Source organism: Xiphias gladius, chromosome 24 (assembly GCF_016859285.1).
Source record: "Xiphias gladius isolate SHS-SW01 ecotype Sanya breed wild chromosome 24, ASM1685928v1, whole genome shotgun sequence".
In the NCBI taxonomy this organism is placed as follows: Eukaryota; Metazoa; Chordata; class Actinopteri; order Istiophoriformes; family Xiphiidae; genus Xiphias; species Xiphias gladius.
Genome location: NC_053423.1, coordinates 25,089,634 through 25,113,477, shown reverse-complemented (window position 1 = coordinate 25,113,477; position 23,844 = coordinate 25,089,634). Strand labels below are relative to the sequence as shown.

Genomic DNA, 23,844 nt, shown 5'->3' with positions numbered 1-23,844 from the left:
ATTTACATGGTCCTGAAATTGATAGATATTGGTCTGGGATTGGGACTGGGGCAGTAGTTTGGACACAGGATCGAAAGCATCCTGGATAACATGAAGTAACTGGGCGAATAGTACTGATGGGACCAATCTAACCTGTGGTGGAAAGTAACTGACCAAGGTTTACTCAAGTACAGTACTTAAGTACAATTCTGAGGTGATTGTATTTTATTTGGAGTATTGCCATTTGATGCTACTTTATACTTTTACTCCACCACATTTCAGAGGCAAACATTATAGTTTTGACCCATTATATTTATAATTACTTTGACTTTAAAATCAAAACAAACAAAAAAAACACGATCAACTCATAAAAGTATGTTAAACTGCCGACATAAGAAAAATAAGATCTAATTAGGCAAAGTACGTTGAAATACCACACGAGACAAAGCCCTTCTCCCACAATGGAAACTTTATTGAAATATGAAAATGTGTTTGTGTGTGTGTGTGTGCGTTTTGTGTCCGTCTGGTCTACTAAGACAGTTACACAGGTGTCATGTGATCACAGGCCTAACGTACAAATTCAAATCGGTTATAAAAACAAAAGGCTTTTCACTTGTGCCGGGGAGTTGAAAGGGAGGCAAAGATACTGTGTGAGGTGAACTGGAGTCAACAATTGTCCTTCTCAGAGCCACAACTCAATCAAATCAGCCAGATGTTAAACACGTCATCGATATTATTCAGTGTGACTTTGTCGTCATCTCTGATGTCCATCGAGAATTCACGTCCCTAAATCCACGCAGAGGTCATATTTCGCTTCGGAACCTGCCCGACAATCATCGCATTTTTAGGTTTTACTCAGTGTCACAGCAAACCACCGCCAGCTGTCTGAACATTAATGGGTTCACACAAACAGGAGCTGATCGGCTTCGTTTAATGCTGATGATTTGCCAAAATGTAAACAACTACAGGAGAAAAAAAACAAAAAACAAGAGACATTCAAAAGAGAATACCCATAGCTGAAACTATTATTATTATACCGGTCCCCAAACCGACCTATATGTTGGTGTTTCTGTCATTTTTTGAGTCAAATTTCACACTGAGCTGATAAAAAAGAAAGAAAATAAAGCAGAAGGACAAGCAGCTCTCAGAGATCCACTTTGAAATACAAGGATGTCCCTGCTGACAGGTTTTAATGACAGGAGGAGCAGTTCACAGTTCACAGAACAACAGGAGGTCATTGCAGCTACCATTATTACTGGGGGTGGGGCTGAAAAGTGGCCAACAGATGCTCAGGATGGGATTAAAATCACGGACCAGTGCAGAAAATGTTAAAGTCACCCCATCTCCCCTAGAGAAATCAATCCAGTCTAAATGGGGCTTAACACAAACAAGAAGAGTTATCACTCTTTTTTTTTTTCTCCTGATATCACGCATCAGTATTGGATTTGTTGTTTTTCTAATTTCAGACATTATTAATGATCTGTCCCCACTGAGGTGGGTAGGAAGAAATTCAAGTTCAAATTCGGGTCCCATCTAATCCCGATTTAAATATTCGATGCTCAATCAGCAGCTCTGCAGCTTCACTGGCGGCTGCTGCTGCTGCTCTCAACAACACACTTGTGGTTTTTGGCGCGGTACACGTATGAAAATCTTCTGTTACAAACTCCACAGGTGAACGGTTTCTCCCCCGTGTGGGTTCTCATGTGTTTGGTCAAATCTCCTTTCTGATAAAATCCCTTCCCACACAGCGAGCAGACGTGTGGTCTCTCGCCAGTATGGATTCTCCTGTGTCTTGTGAGAGTTCCGCTTTTCTTAAAGCTCTTTCCACACACACTGCACACAAAAGGCTTCTCCCCCGTGTGGTTCCTCATATGCATCACGCGATCTCCACTCCATTTAAAGTGTTTCTGACAGACTGAACAGCTGTAAGGCTTTTCCCCTGTATGACATCTCATGTGCCTCCTCAGAGTTTCCCTGCATTTAAAACTTTTCTGACACTCAGAGCAGGTTAATACTTTTGTACTATCAGTGCTCTCCTCCTCACTTAAAAGAACTTTAATAAAGAGATTATTATTCAGGGATCTTAAACCCGGGCGAGGCTCCCTGGTCCTCATCCAACCACTTCCGTCTTCTGTCCGAGCTTCCAGTAGCCGTTTAATTTCGTCTATACTATACGGTTGTAAACACCTATCTGGATCGAAGTCGCCGGCTGGTTCTGATCCTTGACAGTCCTCTCCTTCGGTTTCTGTTTTCATCTGCTCAGCTGAGCTGCTGGTTGGAGACTCTGTGGCTCTCTGAAGCTGTGAGGACTGAGCTTTCTCTTCATCATCATCATCTTCAGCCTTCACGGGGTCAGGGGTGAATGTGAACATTTTGACATCAGCCTCCTCCAGCCTTTGAAGCTGCTCTCCCCCAGTACTGGTCCAGAGTTCCTCCTGTTCCTCTTTAATGTGTGGGGGCTCTGGTGGGTCCTCCTGGTCCAGACTGGGGCTCTGCTCAGGAGGAGTCTCTTTTTGTCTCTCTAACAGCTGCTGGACATCTGCAGGGAATGAATGAGGATTCAATTTTAGAAAACCACGAGTTTTCATGAAATTACGTTTACATAACTCAAGCTCGACACCGTTATTTTATCTTGACGAGACCAATAATATGCAAAATACACGCACAGTCTGTTCACCAAAGAAGTCTCCTTGTAATTATCACCTCAGTTACTCAGAATGTGATTGTATCTCATTGCTTAATGCTCAACTATGGGACCCTGTTAGTGAAAGCAGGAAGTGCTAAATACTGCTTGACCACTTTATTCAAACTTAATGTGAGGATTTCTGCAGGTCGGGAAAAGTCTTCAAAAGCATTGAATTCCGTTTCCAAAGAGAGGCCTTAGAAGTTATTGAAAAGTCTTGAATTCAGAATATTTTCTCTAGCCTGCAGTAGGCAGTAAGACTGGCTCTCCCGCCGTGAGACGTTCTCCAGCTCTAAACTAAAAGCCGGATTGTTGCGACAGTGGATTGAGGCTGTTGAATCTATTTCCAGGAGTTTTCAAACACTGTCGCTGCTGCTGCTGCTGCTGCTGGAAAAGCTCAAGCGTTGGTTTTAAGCAAAGGCTTAAATTAACTTGAAAAATTAACTTTTTTTTAATTGTTAAAATTTTCTGCCACACATCTGGGTCCAGGCCACATTATCTCATTATTGATATTACTGGGACTTAATGTTATATACACCAGGGAAGTACTGATGTACTGATGAAAACCAGATAAAAATGTCAGTAAATTCATGTATTTAATGAAATATTTTCGGCCCCATTGTCTCTACCGGTTTTCCACCATTTCGTTGACCAGTATGAGCATGAAAAGGTCTTAAAAACTCTTGGGTTTGACGTGTTGAGCACTGCAGAAACCCTGAATACACTTTTTTATTTTATTACGTCAAGTCCTGTCGTGGCAGAGCTGAATCAGTATCGGACCACGGCTGATTTGTGCCAAATCAAACCAGCTTTCAGCAGCAGTGAAGCTCTTCGAAACAAACCCGCTGCTTTGACCATCGCCCGGTCGCGGTCAGAGGTTTGCGCCAGGTAACTTTGCCCTTCAAGGCTTTGATGAGGCTTCTGCTTCTCTTTAATGGGGCTTTTAAGAAAACTTCACCGCTCTCTTAAAAGGTCCCAGTGAAAGTGGATTGTTTTTTGAACCTCACTAATGCGAAATCACCTGAATTCCATGTCTGAGATAACTTATTTTACCTGGTCTTAAGAGTTAAACCCAATTTTCACAAATCGGAAAGCGATCTTTAAACAGTCTTTATGGTCTCCATGTTAATCCAGTCCAAGTTTGAAAAGTATTAGTTCTAAAGCGGGTCTGATCAGATATGGTCCGGATGGATAGTATATGATGAAATCGACCTCTGTGCGTTTTCACAAATAGGATAAAGGTTTCACAAGTTTTAAAGGATGTCAAACGAGTCTCCGGAGTCTCTATATCAATCCAGTCCAGGTCTCCCAAGTCTAACTCAGGTGGTTTTGATGCACACCAGGTTCGATGTGGTCAGGATGACGGTGAATAAGGCCTTTTATAAATGGATTAGGGATAAGCAGCCTTTAGCCTTCATGTCAGTCTAGTCCAGGTTTGACAAGTACCAGCAGCGTGGTTTTTGATCTACACTCGGTCCGTCTCGGTCTCACAGAGAGGAAGCAGGTAAATCCACATTATGTTCTGTTTTGGATGATCGTCCACCTCAGCCTGAACTTCACTTTAACCTCGTTACACGGTGATTGTCGTGGAGCCTTGTAGGCGTTTGGATCGGGAACAGGCTGTGTGTGGGCAGGATCTAGCTAACCTTAGCTCCTCCGCGACTCCCTGGTTCATTATCAAACCGATTATCTTTTTCTCCCCTGCAACATGACAATAATAATGATAAAAGACCCCAACCTGCTCTTCGCAGCTTAATTTCAGGTCTGAAAGCCGAGTCCAGCAGCCTCTGGCGGCGGTCCATCTCCTCCTCGCACTCGGTGATGGTTTTCTCTAAATGTCCGAATATCTCCTCCACGGCCGCGCTGAGCCGCTGGCTGACGAAAACCCTCAGACCCTGGAGTCTGGACATTTCCCCCCGGAGAGCTCAGTGAAAGCGGAGGGAAAAGAGGAACAGTCGGTGCTGTCACCGACATCAACAGTTCACTGGATCCTGGTTTGGTTTTAGCGGAAGTATTCACTGACGCCTGAGCAGTCACTTCCGGGATCCGTTTTCAAACTAAAAGCGGCTTTTTGACGCTGGACCCATAATTACATTCATTAGTTTTGGCGAGTCTGTTTCTACCAGAAACCACCGGTGTGTTGTGAATTGTGTGACTGCAGCATCGAGAAAGTTAGATTATTGAAATAACATCATGGCCAGATTAACCTCCCTGCAGGGCAAAAACTAGTAGTTGGGCCCCCACCGACCCCACCGACCCCCACCTTTCATGGCAGATAGTTTGTCCATCAGACAGCACCGACAAGTTCATTTTTCAACTGTTGGATGTCCAAATTCCATTTCTTTCAAACACAAACTGAAGGGAATCAATCAAAAATGTGTGTCGATGCTACGTGTTTGTAAAGACTAAAGGTGATTTCAACCGTATGACGCGCTGGAAATGCAAACCAGAACCCAGAACCAAAACCTCACAAGTTCTTAAAAGGTCACATTAAGCTTCAGGTTAGAGGTTGTTAAGTTCTCATAGTGGGAAAATGCCGTTGGTGACACGGGCCTGCTGTGCGCTGTACACCACGTCTTTGGGGAGTTCTCAGGGTTAAAGTCAAGTCCGCCACAGCACATGATCATTTATGTTAAAGTATCTGTGAAATAAACACACACGTGGTTTTTCGCATTTGACGACTTGTTCAATACTCCACAAACGCTGCAACCGAATGGTTTCTCGTCTGTGTGGACAGTCGTGTTCTGTCACGAGACTTTTTGTGTCAATCTTTTGCTGTAAATTGACCAACTAAATGGTTTCTCACCAGCGTAAATCCTCATGTGCTGACCCAACGTCCCTCACTGCCTAAAACCTGTGTCACAAACAGAGCAGGTGAAAGGTTTTTCTGTTGTATGAATTCTAAAGTGTGCGGCCAGATTTGAATTCGGCCTGAATCTTTTCACACAAATGGAGCAACCAAATGGTTTCTCTCCAGTACGCCATCTAATGTGGATCTTCAGATTTCCTTTGTGGACAAATCTTTTACCACACTCAGAGCAGCTAAATGATTTTTTATTAAAACACTATTACTTTTTGAATCACTTACAGGGGCATTTTTCAAAACATTTAGATATGAGGTGAGATAAGATTTCAACAAATCTGTTACTGGAAGTTATTATGAGTGTGAGTGTGAGTAGTGTCTGAAATTCACAAGTTCTGAGGGCTGACCAAATCCACATTTCATCAAGTCTACATAGAACCTGAAGCGGACTTGCAGAGAATTTGCTGGGGATGCAGACTTCAGAATACTGCTCAGAAGTTTATAGTTCATAGCAAAATGGTTGTGGTGAAGTAAAAGCAGGGCTGGATGACCAGCTGAGCAAACTGGGCAACGTCCCAGGGGACTCTGACCCTAAAGGGCCCCAAAGGTTTACTCTACGCTATTTCTGTTTACATAATTTGATTCATAGCAAATTTGTTAGAAATTTGCACCACAGAAGTAGGACACCAACTGGGATAGGTCCTCCAGTCTCCATCTTATGGCCCTCGTCCTCAAGTGATTAACATACAAAGGGTATAATAGTCCATCATAAGACTACTGTAAGGCCGCAATGACACTTATTTTCATTATCTATACGTCTGACAATTATGTTCTTTAATTATCGATTAATAGTTCAGTGTATGAAATGTCAGAAAGGGATGGAAAATGCCCATCATTATTCCCTAAAGTCCAAGTAAACGTATTCAGATTGCTTCATTATATCTGATATTATAACAGCCAAAAAGGCATCATTGAGTTTACTATGATGGGGAACTGGGAAACAAGCAAATACTCACATTTGAAAAGCTGTTATCAGTGAACTTTTGGCATTTTTGCTTATGAAATGACTTAAGTGATCAATAAATGATCAGAATTGTTGTCAATTAATTTTCTGTCAATGAACTAATAGACTGATCAACTAATCTTTTCAATTCCAGAATACTGGTTGGTTTTGGGTGCCTGGAGAAATAATTAAACTCTCACACATAGTGGGGGTCAGCCGGTGCCAAACGACAAATTTTTGATATGGGAGGGAAGGACATGTCCATCCACCTCCCCAGGAGGTTATTCTGGCCTTGTGTAAGAGAGAGGGATAATAAATAATCATTCATTTTCATAATCACTAAAGAAAATTTAACGCCTTTCTTGCAATGCCATTCTGATCCCGTAATATTTGAGATGAGGACATACTTTTATTTTGAAAGCGAGCAACGGGCCACGGGAGCCCTTTTTCTTCTTCGCTGGGCTGAGGAAGCTTCGTTTCATGAGCGACGTTCTTCCCTTCAAAACCCTTAACCGACGCGCAGCTGGAGTGACCAGCGAGCGCCTCTGCACGCCGCTGTTTCACGGGGTTCGTGCTGTTCAACCTCTCCGGACTGTCTTACCTCCGAATCCCCTCCCGACCGCCTGCGAACCTGTGGCGGAGTTAGCTTAACTTGCTAGCTCGAAATAAACGGAGGAGGGCGTAGCCTAGCAACGCCGCTGCTTGTCGGGCAGACTGCCGCGGACCGAGCTGCGCCCCGACGGGGTTCGTCTGCAGGAAAGGGCGGTGTAGCTGGGTGAAAATGTCGAAAGTCCAAATGCTGAGAGCCTTCGTGAGCCAGAGACTCGCCGCGGCTGCTGAGGAGATATTCGGGCTGTTCGAACGGACGATCGCGGAGTACGAGGAGGAGATCGGTCGCCAGCGCAGCCTGCTGCAGGAGGCTGGGAAGGCTGCGATGCAGGCAGACACAGCGGGTGGGCAGAGGGGGTTTCTCTATTATACTCATTCAGCTGATTTCCTCAAAGCACCGTGATAAAAAAAAAAAGTTCTTAATGTCTTGTTATAACCGGAAACTTGCTTAGTTTTTACACAGTTTTTCACGTCATAACAACATGTTTTTCTCATGTCAGTCTCACATTACAACACTGGCATGTGGATGTAACCACTATCATGTGGCGTTAAATCGAGAAAGAGGTCGACACTGTGGCCCGGAGTAGTCATGTAACAGGACTCGGACACAGACTGTCTAACCGGATGATCTAGACATCTGGCGGGGCGTTTTCCTGCGTTGTGGCCGTGGGTGGCTTTAGTTCTGTTTGTGCGACTGTGCGTAAGCGTTGTCTGCTTATTCCTTCATTTGGATTTTCACATTTGGATTCTGACAAGAGCGGGCGTCTCCTTCCCGACAGCGCGAGCAGTTCGCACCGGACCAGATACCGCAACCGATGAGAGGGGAGACCGTGCGCGTAAAGGTTCGTTCGGTTGTGTCCCAGCGTCTGTCCAAGATCCGCCCGCCCGTCCTGACCATATGCCTGTGTTCCAATGTATGTAGCAAACTGAATAATCTAAAGCATTCAGGGCCGAGCACATATCCACCACCACCGTCGCCTCTTCACCTCTGCCCGACCAGAGACCGAACTCTGAACCCTTGGGTCACTGCGTTGTCACATGACCGGCTTTACGTATAGTTTTAAGCAGGGTGATAGACGAGTGACCTGCTCAGGTGTGCCCGCCAGTGTCGCTCTGGTCACAGGCTCCAGCTCCCTCGCAGCCCCGCACAGGGTAAGAAGGACAGATACAGTAATTGATTGTTGGCTCTTCAGTTGTCAATGTCCCAAGCCTTCCATAAAGCTTAATAGAAATTATCGATCTTGTCTCTACTCATTCGGTACAAGGAAAATAATGAATTTTGAAAGGAAGGATACATTTAGAAGAGGATATTTCCAAGTATAACAACATACAACAGCAACGTTTACAACAACAAAAACACTAGAAACTCAACACATCTAAATAACTAAATAATATTTCTTTGAAACCAAAACAGTTGGTGAAGTTCAAAACGGATTAAGAACATAGAAATCAGTCGCTATCATTCATCCCTTCACTGTCCTCACTCTTACCCCTGATGTGGGTTCCTCCCGTAGAGGAGGAAGGGGCTGGTTTGATAGTGGGGGCGGCAAAAATTCTAAGATACGTGGCAAATTAGGCTGAGAAGTTACACACCATCAGCCTTTGCTTCAGCTTGTTCATAACAATTTGCTGTTAGCCCAGCAGACGCGCTAAGGCTGAAACACACCAGTGCTGAGCGGAAGACTGCAGACAGAGAAGTTGAAAACAACGCTGCTCCGCTAGTTTATTCCCGAACAGGCGTTTTAATAAAAGACTCTGGTTGGTTCTTGACTGGCACTGAACAGTGACGATGTCGATGACATGTCAACTGAGGCTGTCGGAGCTCAGCCCCGCCCTCAGGCACAGGACACAGGGAACAGGTCAGAGAAAGACAGAGAGGAGAGGCTGCACTCTCGATCATAAAACCGTATCTACCGAAGCTCCGATGTCACCCGCTGCTTTCTTCAAGCACTGAAAAGAACCAACCTTAAAATACCCTTTAATAATTTAGAACAGCTTCCAATTCAGAAGCGGGCCTCCCTGGAAGCCCCATGTATAAAAGCCACAAAACAATAAGTATTTGGTATATTTACATAATGTGTTTGTGTTTTTCCAGTGTTCTCCGCAAATGTTGAGAAGTTTACGGTGATTAAAGAGGTTGCCCTCGTGCAGGAGCAGTGCAGCAGTGGTCTGGACCAGCTGGACCCAAAGCCACCACACATTAAAAAGGAACAGGACGAACTCTGGACCAGTCACGAGGCAAAGCAGCCTCAAGGGCTGGGAGAGACTGAGAGCAAGCTCCCGTTAACTTCTGTCCCAGTGAAGAGTGAAAATGACCATGAAGAAGAGAAAGCTCAGTCCTCAAAACTTCATCAAAGCCAGACTGAGGAGAACAGAGAGGCAGAGCATTTGAAAATGGAGGCTGATGGAGAGCACGGTGGAGGATCAGAACCGGCCAGGAACTTTGATCGGGACGGACATTTACGTCCAGATAGTAATAAGACTTCAAATTCCTCAGAGACCGAAGACAGTAATGATGACTTTAAGCAGAGCGGGGAACCGCAGCCAGGTTGGAATGCTCTGGAAAACAACGAAGTCCCTGTAAGCGATATGGGATATAATGCGGCCAAAAAATCTTTTGACTGCTCTGCATGTGCTAAAAGATTAGACAGTAATGAGCATCTGCAGATCCACATGAAATGCCACACAGGAGAGAAAACATTTACTTGTCCCTTTTGTGGTAAAAGATTCACAAAGAGCTCAAATTTGACCACACACTTAAGGGTTCATACAGGAGAAAAGCCCTTCACCTGCTCAGTTTGTAACACAAGTTTTAGTCTGCGTTGCACGTTGGTGAATCACATGAGAGTCCATACTGGGGAGAAACCATTCAGCTGCTCAGTTTGCAGTAAAAGATTTTCAAAAAAGGCGAATTTGACCACACACATGGCCCTCCACACCGAGGAGAAGCCATTTAAATGCAGGATTTGTGACAAAAGATTCACCTGGCACTCACAAGTCAGAAACCATAAGTGTGCTGTCGACGGCAGCGGGTGAAGGTGGGGAGCTGCTGGTTGATCGGCCACTGTGACAGAGAAACTACATGCAACTCTATGCAACTAGAGCAGGAAAATAACCAGACAATGCTCAGCAGATTGTCTTTACTTTAAACTGGGAAGACACTGTACGGATGTTATCAATTTTGTATCATGTGTTAACTCGCACTACACGTTTTAATTGGCCTGTCTGTGGCCTTCCTGCAACTTCACACAGTGTACGGACGAATTGACCGTCCACGACACGGAGCTCACACTGAATGTAGGAAAGGAGCCTCCCGTCGGTTATGTCCAGTGACAACTCCAATAAAGTTTTTTGAAACAAGATATCTGGTCTCCTCAGGGTTGACAAAGAGCGAAAAGGCAGCTTTATGGAAAGTAAGAAGAATAACAGGATAATATGGAGCCGCAGATGTCTGGACGATGTAGTCAGTGTGACCTGTCTGTTCAGCAGACAAGTTCAGTTTTACACCACAGCTCAGTCTCCAGACTGCGTATGTCTTGATCACCATGACAACAGGTATTCCTCTGCTGCCTGGCAGGTGGAACCACAGGGTGGAGACATTTTTTTCCCCCACTACAATTCTGTTGAACACCCCCCCCCCAAACGACCCCAAACCGGCCCTTGTCTACCCTTGAGCTGCTTTCCCTCCACTCCCATATCTACCCACACACAAAGCACACCTCACTCCAGAAATGCACTGTACAAATTCATACTACAGTCGCACACCCACGGTACAGTCGCCGATGGACGAAGTACTCAGATCTTTTCCCTAAGGAAAAGCTACAGCACTACAGTGTATAAGTATTATCAACAAAATATAGTTAAATTACTAGAAGTAAAAGGTACCCATCGTGCAGAATAGTCCATTTCAGAATAATAGATATTATATAACTGGATTATAGTTATTGATGCATTAATGTCAAAAGGCTGCTTGTCGTTAAGGTATCAGTAAATAATAAACTGTATGAGCTAACGAAATCCACCGGAGCCATTCTCAAAGTACATTTTGCTAATATGTCGTAATTTTGTTTTTATTGTCGCCTAAAAATAATAATTTTAATGTGGGACTTTTACTTGTGTACATTCTAATATACACTTGTTAGTCTACTGTCTACCACTGTTTTTCAGTGGTAGAAGGACCGGTGGTAAATTTAACCCAGATGGGTGAAGAAGTAATGGGCCTGCAAATAAAAGTTTGGGTGCTTTTATTTTGAAGATCAGCGAAGAAGTGGTACCGGAAGCTGTTTCATTTACAGGACGTAGAGACCAACTTGACACGGCTCGAGAAAAACGCTCGCGTTTTTGTCGCGAATCCAGCTCTTTACGCGACGTTGTGTATTAGATTCAACCGGCGTGAACCGCCAGAGGCTGGATGCGTGGTTGGACTTTGTGCAACATGTCGGGATGTTTCACCTCATCCTGCGTTAGCCGGTAACGCCAAATGAGTTTAGCATAGCTTGCTAGAAACCGGACTGGGGAGGGACGGAGCTCGGCCGCACACACACCACACGTCGGAGTCACTGTTTCGATTCGGGCCAAACTGTATTTTTCATGGACCCAAAGTGCCCAGATAAACCGGAGAGTCTTTGTTTGAAAATGTCTGAACGATCTCGTGAAGCTAGCTTAGCCTGCTAGCTGGCAATAAACGGACGCGAACGTTACCTAGCAACAAGGGCGCTCGTCCGTTTGGTCCGGGAAAAAAGAGTTGTTGTGATTTGTAAAGAAAATAAAAATAAAATAAAAGACATGTCTAAAGTCCAGATACTGAGAGCTTTCGTCAACCTGCGACTGACCGCGGCTGCTGAGGAGATTTTCGGGCTGTTTGAAAGAACCATCGCTGAGTACGAGGAGGAACTTTGTTGCTCAACAGAGAATCACCGACGAGGCAAACTACTGGACGCTGCTTTCAACCCCGAAGTCCGGTTACGCAGAGCGGGTTTGTACAGTTTCATGATTCCTCTCACTCCAAAGTGCCTGGAAACCGGCTGCCGCCAAAAGACCGCGTCCATATCCAGGACTTTACGGTGAAGGCGTTGGGCCTGTTAAGATGGGCTCGTTTTTATTTCTCACTTTTAACAAACTGGCTGGGTTAACCACCCGGTGCGGCCGTTTTTGGGCCCCTATTGACCCGTGACGGTTTCATGGTCTCCCCAGGCACCCAGAAGCCAATGAGCACTGTAGAACTGAGAGGAAATTGGCATTTGAGAGAGAAATTAATCTGAAACGATTTTGATAGTTTATCAATTGTTTTTTATTTTTAGGCAAAAAAAAAAAAAAAAAAATCATTGGCACCAGCTTTGTGAACGTGACTGGCTGCTAGTTTCCCAGTTTTCTATGACAGTGAACTCAACAAGACTGTGACAGTGTGGGTCAATAAAAGCAACCTCTTTGTAAGTTCGGGCTTCAGGGAATTTCTCGCTATTTTCTGACTCTTTAGACACTGAACAGTCGGTTATTGAAGAAAATGATCTGACATTGGTTATGAAACTACTTGCTGGTTGCAGCTTTACAGTCTTCCTGTGATTTAATGATACTCAATTACCTGACACAGAAAAAAATTAAAGCAATTTGATAAAACGCAACTTTAAAACAAACGAGTTCAATATAAACTAATGAAATCAAGGTCGTACAAGTAGATTTTGGCACAGTCCCTGGGGCCACAAGGGGGAGGATGGAGGAAATTTAGCACATTTCTAACTAATTAGTGATTAATCAATTAATCAAGACAGAGCGGACACGGAGTAAACCTGGGGCTCTTGGGGCCCGTCGGTAGGTGCCCGCTTTGCCTGGTTGGTGAACCTGGAAGAGATCACGTGTCTCTTGTCTTTAATGTCAGTGAAACGGAGGCGATCGGTGATGCAGATCAATGATGTGCTAGGGCGCATGTTGGTTCTAACTATCTATCTGTGTAAATATATATGTACAAAAAAAACATATATACACAGTGGGGTTCAAAAGTCCTAGACCACATTGGAAAATATCTCCAATATTTTCATGTAAACGTGGACATAATCCGAAAGTTTGCGGATTCAGAAACATTTAAAAGCACAAAAAGTTGCACACACACATACATACATACATATGTGTGTGTGTATATATATATAGTGGAGTGATTTAGAGTACATTGAATCAGGTGTTTAATCAAGTCGTCAACTTACAGAAAATATTTGGTAAAGTTCTGATAATAAATCCATTATTCAAGTCACTTCCTGTATCCAGCTTCTCAAATCTGAGGATTTATCACCTTCCCCTGTAAATCATTGCCAACCAAATATCTGGGTTTTTGAAGTTGACTGGACAAAACATGTAATTTCAAAGTGAGCTAAGCCTTAGGCTATGGGAAATTGTGAGGGGCTTTTCCCACTATGTTTTTAGACACTTGAGAGATTAAATGATTAATCAATTGCAGTGCTGATTAATCTGATTACTTATTTGATGTATAAAACATCAGAAAATAGAGGATAAGGGCAACTATATTTTCTCAGAGTCCAAGATGATGTCTTAAAAACCACTGGTCCAAAAACCAAAGGTTTAAAACAGAGAAAAGCAGCAAGTCCTGATGTCTGAGATGATGGAACCATCACATTTTAGTTGTTTTTGCTTAAATTTGATTTTGATAATCAAAATAATGGCAGAAAAAGTTATTCGATTGACTAATCAGTTAATCAGCTACTCCTTTCATCTCTGATCAATTGTTCTCAAAAAGTCAACAGATAAATGGACATTGAAATAATCCATAGTTACAACTCTAGATTAATTCAAAGGCATAGTTTCTTGTGTTGAGGAGAAAAAGGCACATCTTCTAACTTTTGACAGAAATACGGATTTGTTCATAAGTATTTCAAGAGATGGTTTTATTTTGCATGAAGGATCAGTTAGTAAATGTGTTTTTAGCCTCAGTGACAGCATAACATAAAACCTGGAGTATATTCAGCCATTCTGGCATGTCACTTGAAGAAAGAAGCAAAATGGAGGTAAAACACTTAAGTCTTCAGCTGACAGGTTTATTTGAACTCATGACAAGTGGATTTACATGTACACATGGTCTGATGATGGAATCGCTGCAGTGAACCTCATTTTATGGTATTTCTGCTCTGGTTTGTTTGTTTTAGGTTTGATGAACTCCAGATAAATATCAAAGTAATGGTATCAGTGGTTTTCTTAAATGTGTTTGTATTCCATCACTCTCCACAGATGTTCAGCAGCTGTTGGTGAGTCAAGAACAGGTTTCCCCTGAGCAGCAGGAGTGCAGCCCCATTCTAGACCAGGAGGACTCACCAGAGCCCGCATGCATTAAAGAGCGAAAGGAGGAACTCTGGGCCAGTCATGAGGAAGAGCAGCTTCAAGGGCTGGAGGAGGCCGATGTGGACAATCTCCTATTCACTCCTGACCCCGTGAAGGCTGATGATGATGATGATGATGATGATGAAGAGAAAGCTCAGTCCTCACAGCTTCAGAGAGCCACAGAGTCTCCAACCAGCAGCTCAGCTGAGCAGATGAAAACAGAAACCGAAGGAGGGGACTGTCAAGGATCAGAACCAGCCGGCGACTTCCATCCAGATAGGTGTTTACAACCGTATAGTATAGACGACATTAAACGGCTACTGGAAGCTCGGACAGAAGACGGAAGTGGTTGGATGAGGACCAGGGAGCCTCGCCCGGGTTATAAGTTCCCATTCAATCCCGTCCCTGTGAAGAGTGAAGATGATGATGAAGAGAGAGCTCAGTCCTCGCAGATTCATCATAGCCAAAGAGAGGAGAACAGAGATGCAGAGCATTTGAAAATAGAACCTGAAGGAGAGGAATTTGGAAGGTCAGAACGAACCAAGACCTTCAATCCAGATAGATATTTACAACCAGGTGGTTATGACAAGACTTCACATGCCTCTGAATCTGAGACTGATGACAGTAGTTATGATTTGGAGGAGACCAGGGAACCTCAGTCAGGTTTAAACCTTCTGAAAAACAGTGAAATACCTGCAAGAGATATTGAATGTAATGCTGGAAAAACATCAGTAAGCTCCTCTGAGTGCGCTACAAATTTGGGCCACAAGGGACATCTACAGGAACACATGCAAATCCAACCATTTGGTTGCTCAGTTTGTGGTAAAAGGTTCCCCCAGAGCAACCTCTTAATTACTCATATGAGACTTCATTCCGAAGAAAAACGTTTCTGCTGCTCAGTTTGTAAAAAACGTTGTAGATGGAGTGGAGATATTGTGAAGCACACGAGAATCCACTCAGGGGAGAAGCCCTTCAGTTGCTCCATCTGTGGTAGAGGGTTTTTAAAAAGCTGTAATTTAATCTCCCATATTAGAGTTCATACAGGAGAAAAACCTTTCACCTGCTCAGTTTGTAAAACAAGCTTCAGAGCCAGTCACACTTTGATTAATCACATGAGAATTCATACTGGGGAGAAACCATTTAGTTGTTCGGTGTGCGGTAAAAGATTTGTACAACACGGGCATCTGAAACAACACATGACTGTCCATACAGGGGAGAAACCGTTCAGCTGCAACATTTGTGATAAAAGATTCACTCGGCTCGCGTATATCAAAAGACACAAGTGTGCTGGTGAGAGCAGCAGAAATAGAGGAGGAGATGCTTGTTGAGACCATTTTTCCAGCAGGATTGAAGTGCTGAGGTCAAGACATACAGACTCTTAAATGAAGTCACGCTTAATCTTTTTCGCTAAGACCTTTCATAAGACTTTTTCTTTTCTTAAGAGTCGATGATCTGAGTCATCAGGCTGGACTGCAGCAGCGGGGCCAGACCTTTAACAGGGGAATGTCTTGGAAGTGACTGCCGGAAAACATCGTCGTCGTCTTAATGGGCGACGTTTCAGTCGCTATTTCACACTTGTTTTCTCGTCAGAAACAGAAAAACACGTCAATGAGAGCAGCTTTATTGGGAATTCAGCTGCATTAAATTACTGTATGTGTGAGCGCAGAGAGTCCGAGGGAAGCAAACAGATAAAGGGCGAGTCCAGCCAGATACTAGGTTTTGACCGGTCCCATTTTTAGCTGTGTCAGTTTACACTGGGAGGTGCAGAAGCAACAGCATGGCAGACTGTAAACTTTACAAACCACAAAATGACCTGTGATCAAAGTAGAGAAGGATAAGGCTTGCAAAGTTTGTTTGGTTTTTGTCATCAAATCGCATGTGCAGATCAGCACCAACAGTGTTTTTGTCCACCTGTCAATACTTTGACAGGCCTACTCTGTCTGTGGCTCCGGTGTCACCTCACAAATGGAGTTTCATTCTTATAAAAGACTCACTGTGGTTTTTATCAAACAAGCAGGAGGAATTAGTGTATTTGTTGGGGACTATTTTCAGCGGTGGATTAATCCGTGTCACCCAGTGCAACGGTGGGGCTCATTCATGTCTTGTCAATAGTTTTTGAACCACGATGCAGATCTGTGGCCCAGAGGAGTAAGATGCATCGGACTTGAATGCATAGACAGCACTTGTTCGTAGGAGGCATTCAGTTTTGGTTTGGCTTATGGGATTTGTTGACATGAAGAAAAATAATGAATATCATCGGACTTCCATCAACGGCAGTCATTCCTCCTCAGATGATTAATGCGCAAATAGTTTTTAATTACAGTGCAACAACACTTACAACATGGTACGAGGACAGTTTTGCAAAACAAAGAGCTGTTTGACTGTTAAAATTCAACCCATGTTGGACAGTGTTTAGGTGGGCGCTCAGCTGTTTGCAAATCTACGAAGTCTGAGATGAATCCTCTCGGCAGGCTGGAAATTTTGGCCCCATGTCTCAATGTGTGTCATTTCTAACATTGGGTCGCTTATGCGCACACACTACACATTCAGATCTATGCTTTAAAATCCTTGTTCCATTATTTTTCATTCGCTCACCCTCAGTAAGAGACACGTAATTTAGCATTATACACGATTACTTCCTGAATCCTCTCTTAACGATTGGTAGGGCGACATCTTCCCTGATGTCCACTGGATGGCAGCAGAGGCTCGCTGAACGACTTCAAAAACAGGGGCATTCATTTCTCGCATTTCTGCTGAGTTTTGTGTAGCCTCTTAAAGATAAAAATGTCTAAAAAAAACTTTGGGGTTATGATGTTTTTAAAAGACTTGTGTGAATTTTTTTACAGCGCTGCTGCGGAGACGAGCTTACGTCACCGTGTTATCAACGGTCAAGTTCAAAGATCAAATATTTAATCTGGTTAAAACGACAGGGGAAATGAGGGGAACGCCCACAACCCTCACTTCTCCAGACATTTTTTAGCAGACCACAGGATTTTATCTGACCCTCCCCATGTGTTGAACTCTGAGTATGTGCTAATGATGGTACAGGGTCCCTCCGTTTAAACACAACCGCTATAAACATGCATTCATACCTCTGTCAGTTTAATTTATCAACGGGCAGAGCAGCCGGGAGGCTCTGTGACGCCTGCCGGTTTTATCAACCCTGTGTGCCTGTGTGTGTGTGAGGTGAGAGGCGCGTTACTGTTAAAGTGATGCGTGCAAATGTGTGTTTAATCCGTTTTCTTTGTAATGTAGCAGTAAAGCAGTTCCCTCGATCCCAGACCGTTCCCTCCCATGGGAGACAACAGAATGACCTTAACCTTAATGTAAAAAGAAGATACATATATTTACATCTATCCACATTTCAATACCGTGCCGAATCTGACAATTGAAGCCGCCGCAGCTTATCTTCATTTGCTTTACAGGAAATAAGCCTCTTACTGCACCTTTGAACGGAAACGGTGACATTTGTGAGATGTATAATCTAGACTCGAAAACTGAAGCAAAATGAAATGTCCCAGCCCATCAGTACCTCCCCCTCACTGAGTTCAAGAGGATCGGTGACTGTAAGGTTACTTCATGGAATATATACGTTTGAACTGTGTATATATTATAAGTAATGTTTATTTAAATAGGTTTGTGAATGATGGATTGGATTAAGTGAAACCTTTGACACGTGTTATGACTACAGGTACGCAAATGATTCATTAAAGACTTTTTTATTTTTTTTAAATGGCTCAGATCATACGTGTGTGTGTGTGTGTGTGTTTGAGGGGGAAATAGAGAGAGAAAGATTGGGGGTAGTGTGTGTTCAGCTGCCTTATTTTCATCTCTGTTTGAACTGGGAAGACGCGAAGCGACCGGGAGGGATCTGTTCGCCTTCAGGTCACTTCTGCTTCTGTCTTTCATCGGTAGGAGGAAAGGGTTTGCCGTTTACTTGCAGATTGATCAGGGATTTTATCTTTTTTCACTGGTTTTGTCGTTCGTTTCTGGAAATGTCGGTCCTGTGTCTTTGCATAGGTGTAGCCTATTTGAATTCACGCCAAAGTCATGTAAAATGACTGTTTCTTTTATCCCGTGGCGTCACAACAGTTGTTCTTTAACCACCCAGTGGTGGAGGAACGACCCGGGTCCTTTGCTTACGTAAATGTACTGACACTACTATCTAAAAACACGCCATCTCAAGTACAGGGCGTGCGCTAAAATTAAAAGTAAATATCAGCAAAATGTAATTAGGTATCAAAAATAAAAGTATTCTTCATGTAGAACTTCCACTTTCTCAGTGTTATATCACATAAAAATTAGCCACGGCAGTTCATTAGGTCCGCTCAGCTAAAATTAATGCAGTCTGGTATTGAATCCTGCCTTCATGAAAACGTTACGTTCAGCTGTTGTTCAAAATGTTCCGGAGCGCCGTCGACTCAGCTGTGGGACCATTTTGGAGGAAGCAGTTTGTGATGCTGTCGAACTGCATTGAAACGACAGGTGTTTTCATTGTTTGGCGCCAAAACCATGACTGACGGAGACTGAATGTGTAAAAGAGTTTAAAATATATTGCCTTAATTGTAAAAAGCACCGTATATCAGTTCCCCTCTTTACCACCGAACCCTGGAGGCCAGCGTGAGTGAAAAATGGGGTCCGGCTGGGTTTGAGAGTTTCACTTCTAAAAAAACGAACTCTACAGACGTAGACTTTCGTTTCCTTTCAAAACTCGGCATCCGTACGTTCCGAAGGGTTGGAATCATTTTCCGAGAACAGAGCTGATGTGAATACATAGTAATGAATGGATTTGCCCGAGAGTGGCCCGGTTCAGCAGTGAAAAGCTCAGAGGATACACCAGACACAGCCAAAAATTTGGAGGCGTTACTTGGCTGAAGTGAGAAGAACGATGAACCCACTCTCACCAAATGAGCTGGAATGACATGTTTGATGTTGTTTTTATAAGCACAACAGTCGTAGTTGTGAATCTCTGCTGTTTGTGACTCTAATGGTCTGATGTGAACCCTCTTACTTCCCATATGAAGGTTTTCACTGCGCGCTTTAATTCAAATGTCCACTGGGTGGCGGCGGTGTGTCACCGAACTACAGCTGGAAACTGGAGGGTTCAATACAGACTCCAAACCCCTTAAGTGTCTTTTGAATCTGGATGATCTATCCATTAATAGCAGCATAGTTAGAAAAACATAAGCGCGCTCTGTGCTGCGGCTGAGCAGGAGCGTCGGGGGCCTTTTCCACGTCCGTGTCCAGGGGCCCATTGGAGTTTTGCAGTGTTTTTACTTTGACCCAATCCATCGTTCACAGTTGAGTAAATACAAACTCCCCTATGTACTACAGGAATGCAAATGATTCATTCAAAAAAAAAAAAAAAAGAAGGGGGGGGGGCTTACATCATCATCATCCCGATGACGTGTGTGTGTGTGTGTGTGTGTGTGTGTGTTCACCTTGTCTGGGTGTGTCCCTCTAAAAGCAGCAGGTACCGCCGCATTTCCCACTCTGTCTCTGCTGGGAAGAACCGTCCGTGATGGATCCGCTCACCTTCAAGTCGCTTCTGTTTCTGCTCTCTTTGCTCGGTAAGAACACACACACACACACACACACACACACCGTCCGCTGCAGACGGACTGCGGGGTCCCCGCGCACTGAGCTGGGCTTCACAGTTTTTATGTTCTGTATTTTTGCTGGGTTTTCACGGGTTTGCTTGTGCATAGGAAAAGCGGCTCCCAGGCTGAAGCCTGTTTGAATTCCCACTACAAGGATGTAAAATGATGTAGTTTAGGTTTGATTGAGACATAATTTAGAAGCTAGGAACCGGAGCAGACCAGAGAGAAAATGCATGGAACCACTTTTAGGGATTCTAGCGGTTCTAGAACCCCAGACTCCACAGGTCTAACGCTGCGTATGTGACTTGTCTTCCCCCCAGGATGCTGTGCTGGGCAGGACATCCTGCCGGAGGGTCCGCTGGACGCGATTGTGGGGAGAAATGTGACATTTGAAACCCTGATCGACATTCCGGACTATGCCTTTATTATCTGGAATTTCAACGACGGGAGCGAACAGACTCACATCATCACCGTGGGTCAAACCGGGACGAAAGTCAACGCGCCGTACGAGGGAAGGGTGTCGCTAAACGAGACCAACGGCTTCCTGACCCTGATGTCCCTGAGGACGGAGGACAGCGGGGATTATAGCATCAACAAAGTTCTGACCAACGGTGATACGAAAACCGGGGAGATTAAGCTCCGGGTTCTGAGTGAGTCACGTCCCCCCGCCGCCACACCTGTGACGCTCCCTGCCAAGGTGTCTTTTACAGGAGAATTATTGGACCCCCCCGTAAATGAGTAGCTACGCCTGTGGATCACATGCTGTCACATAATGATTCATAACATCTTCTATTCATACACCCCGATGTTTGCCGCGTCTCTGTGAACCGACGCCGCTTTAAATTACAACTTCGATCGCGTTGTTCGGCCTGCGTTTCCCCGGGTCGTTTGTTAGTTCACGTGAGATGGTTCCTGGGCTGCATCTGTACCGAGCTGATCAGCGGCACCGTGAGATCCAGAAAACAGTGTTTTACTTTACGTTCGGGCTCGTGAACGTCTCCCTGAAACTGCCGCACGTACAATTGACCGATTCTCCAAAGCAGTTTGGTGCGGTTCCACAGCGCGAGCCACACCTGTAACCGGTGTAGAAATATCCCTGCGCTGCACGAACGCCTCGCGTAGCAACGACACCGTGCGGGGACTATTTTCTTTAGCGGAGGAAACCAGATACGCCTTATCGCCCCGAGCTGCTCCAGTTGACCTGTTGCCAGTTAACACTCCGGAGCGGGTCTCGTGAACTACTGCGCACCAGTGCCCCCAGTGAGCACAGCGGCTCGTCCAGGGTCACGAGTAGACGTGACCTTATGGTCGGATTCCGCAGGAAAACAACAGAAAACTCAGCGGCGTCTCACACTGTGCTACTTAAGGGCGTGGCTCTTGACCGTACTTTCCCGGTGGAGAGTGTGTGTGTGTGTGTGTGTGTTTGTTTGTTTGCGTTTTGGCTCAGTGAGGGCTGCTTTGTGCTCTCTAATACCGTGACCTCCCACACACACACACACACACACAGGCAGGTGTCGGCCCTCAGAAAGACGTTTACTTAGGACAGGATTTGATGCAGCTTTTACATGTTGCAACACACACACAGGCAGGTTACAGCACACACACACATGCAGATTTACACAACGGGGGGGCTGCAACTGTCGATTCCCTTCATCATCCACCGACCCGTCGACGTGTCTGTGTGATTAATTGATAAATCTGTAAAATAGCGAAGGTTTTGAGAAAACAGTGCAAAATGCCCGGCACATGATCAGTCACGAGGAATCCCAAGCGTCAAGTCCTGACTTTTAAGAAGCTGGCGCCAGCAGATATTTGGCATTTGAGTTTGAAAAATGAGCTAAAAGATGAATCGATCGTTACAATGATTGCAGATTCGATTTCTCTTGATCGACTCGCTGGTTAATTGGCCAGTCGTCGCAGCTTCACTCAGCTCTGTACAGTAAACGCTTTGATCACAGAAGCGTCGTGTTGTCGGTTTGTGTCTTTATTTATCACAGGGCGCTTGACGCATTCGTGCGGTCACGCTCCTCTCCGCGCAGGGACCAGCCAGTAAAACCACACATTTGGCCAACACGCAGAGCGGAACCGGCAGTTTGTGTCTTCAGTCTCTTCCTCTTGCATCAGAGCAGATCCTTAACGTTCCCGCAGGTTCACGGTCAGTCGACAAAGTGTATCTCGCAAAACGTATCCTGTCGAAGTACAGACTGTGTGGAGTCACAGGATGAACCCTCGACGGCCGCGGGCTGTTACACTGCTGTCAGAACGAGTTGCCGCTCCTCCACATTGTTCCCACGCACCTACTGTTGCCTAATCGTCAATAAACAGGCTGTGCATTTAGACGCGGCGCTCCGGGATCACCGAGAACCAGTCCAGCAGGTCTAGTTGCTGCAATTTATCCACTGGCTCCCATTCAGATGTTGATTTCCGACGCCGCCGTCCACCGCTCATTCGTAGCAGGACTCTCTGAAATTGTGCAGTTTAGTTGGTGTTTGTGGATCCACTTGGTTTTGCTGTTTCTTTCACGATTCTTTCTTTTCTACTGAACAAGCGACCAAATGTCGACCTCATTTTCCTGCTAGTGCAAAATGCACAAAATGAACTAAATGTCAGGTTTTGGTGTCAGAAAAATATTTATTTTATCCCAAATTTTTCTCATTTACTCAAAGTTCTCATATAAGAATTGATGTACCGGATAATGTGTATTCTGCATAATTGGACCGTACCACAGGTTTATGGTTTGGCCGCTAGTTTTCCTTATTTTAACTTCGATTCAGAGCTTTTTTTTGTGATAGGTTGCTGAGTGGCTCTGTTTGCTAACGAACCCGTGAGCCTCAGCTACCAGAAAAGGCCCTACTGTCGCAGATGGGATCAAAATGTGGCAGCATAGCCGGGGGATTTATTCAAACTTGAAATGATTGAAGCTGCAGGTTGTAAAGTCAGTTTTCTCAAAAGTGTGATCTTAAGAATCTGCCGTTGTTGGCCACGCATTAACGGGATATGAAGCTCGTGGTTGGGCATTTCTTACAGAAATGCATCTTGGGAGTCGTAGTTGGCTTTGTAATCACAGAATCAGACGTTTTTCAACTTAGCTGTTTATCTTGTGCCTTGATGATTGAACCTGGAGGAGTTTCATGTCCACTAATCACTTGAAGTGAGAGAACTGTCAATGCGAACGTGAGGCCTGCTGCTAACAAAGACCAGGCGACAACCACAACAGAGAAACCTCTACTTTGCTGTTTTTTTTCTTCACCTGCATTAAAGCTACTTTCAATAAAACTCAGTCCTTTCTGCAGATGTTTCACAGGTGCTATTCACACGACTGTTAATTAATCTGTTCCTCACGCACAACAACCTCCCCGTGTGTCTGTGCAGAGCCGGTGTCTGACGTGGTCATCAAGTCCAACCTGCCCGAGGTGATCGAACACAACAGCACCTTGGTTCTCAACTGCGCCGCTAAAGGCTCCTTCCTCACGTTTGCCTGGAGGAATGGCACCACAAACATCGTGGGCGACGGCAAACGGCTCACACTTAAAAATGTCAGTTCATATCAAAATTTTCTTTACTGTAAAAAAGGCATTTTGCAGGGATTTAAGGTGGTATGAATTCAAGCGCCCATTCTCTTTGTTAATTCGGTTGTAGTTCGTTTATTTCGGCCTTCAAGCTATTACTTATTTATTCGCTCGATCATTCAATTATTCATTAAATCATGTGCTATTTCTTTAATTTTTATACACTGAATTTATTTACTCATCCCATAACTCAAGCATTCATGCATTCATTTGCCCATTCAGTCTATTCATTTATGAATACTCTATTCAATTTCGCATCCCAATTAATTTATGGA

At 44.4% G+C, this 23,844-nt stretch overlaps 3 protein-coding genes across 4 annotated transcripts in view; 2 read left to right on the top strand and 1 right to left on the bottom strand.

The window, feature by feature from the left end:
• Positions 1-430: 430 nt before the first annotated feature.
• LOC120786628 (zinc finger protein 500-like) lies at positions 431-4,675 on the bottom strand. Its single transcript, XM_040122172.1, has 2 exons — positions 4,401-4,675; positions 431-2,518 (listed from the first exon to the last, which is right to left on the bottom strand). Exons 1-2 carry the CDS (start codon positions 4,570-4,572, stop codon positions 1,560-1,562), a joined length of 1,131 nt encoding a protein of 376 aa, XP_039978106.1. The 5' UTR covers positions 4,573-4,675; the 3' UTR covers positions 431-1,559.
• A 2,291-nt stretch (positions 4,676-6,966) lies between these two features.
• LOC120786629 (zinc finger protein 572-like) lies at positions 6,967-10,576 on the top strand. The gene is made up of 2 exons (XM_040122173.1): positions 6,967-7,421; positions 9,173-10,576. The coding sequence occupies exons 1-2, from the start codon at positions 7,250-7,252 to the stop codon at positions 10,111-10,113; spliced, it is 1,113 nt and encodes a 370-aa protein (XP_039978107.1). The 5' UTR covers positions 6,967-7,249; the 3' UTR covers positions 10,114-10,576.
• An 836-nt stretch (positions 10,577-11,412) lies between these two features.
• The window catches only part of LOC120786619 (carcinoembryonic antigen-related cell adhesion molecule 20-like), a 36,124-nt gene continuing 23,692 nt past the window's right edge, over positions 11,413-23,844 (top strand). Inside the window, exons 1-4 of one of the 2 annotated variants that reach the window (XM_040122150.1) lie at positions 15,725-18,091; positions 19,871-19,970; positions 20,321-20,650; positions 23,373-23,536. In XM_040122150.1, coding sequence (XP_039978084.1) covers positions 19,922-19,970; positions 20,321-20,650; positions 23,373-23,536 — 543 coding nt within the window. In that variant the 5' untranslated portion in view covers positions 15,725-18,091; positions 19,871-19,921. Of the gene's footprint in view, positions 12,053-14,310; positions 18,092-19,870; positions 19,971-20,320; positions 20,651-23,372; positions 23,537-23,844 lie in introns of those variants that run through there. The other variant, XR_005706735.1, reaches the window with a different exon arrangement.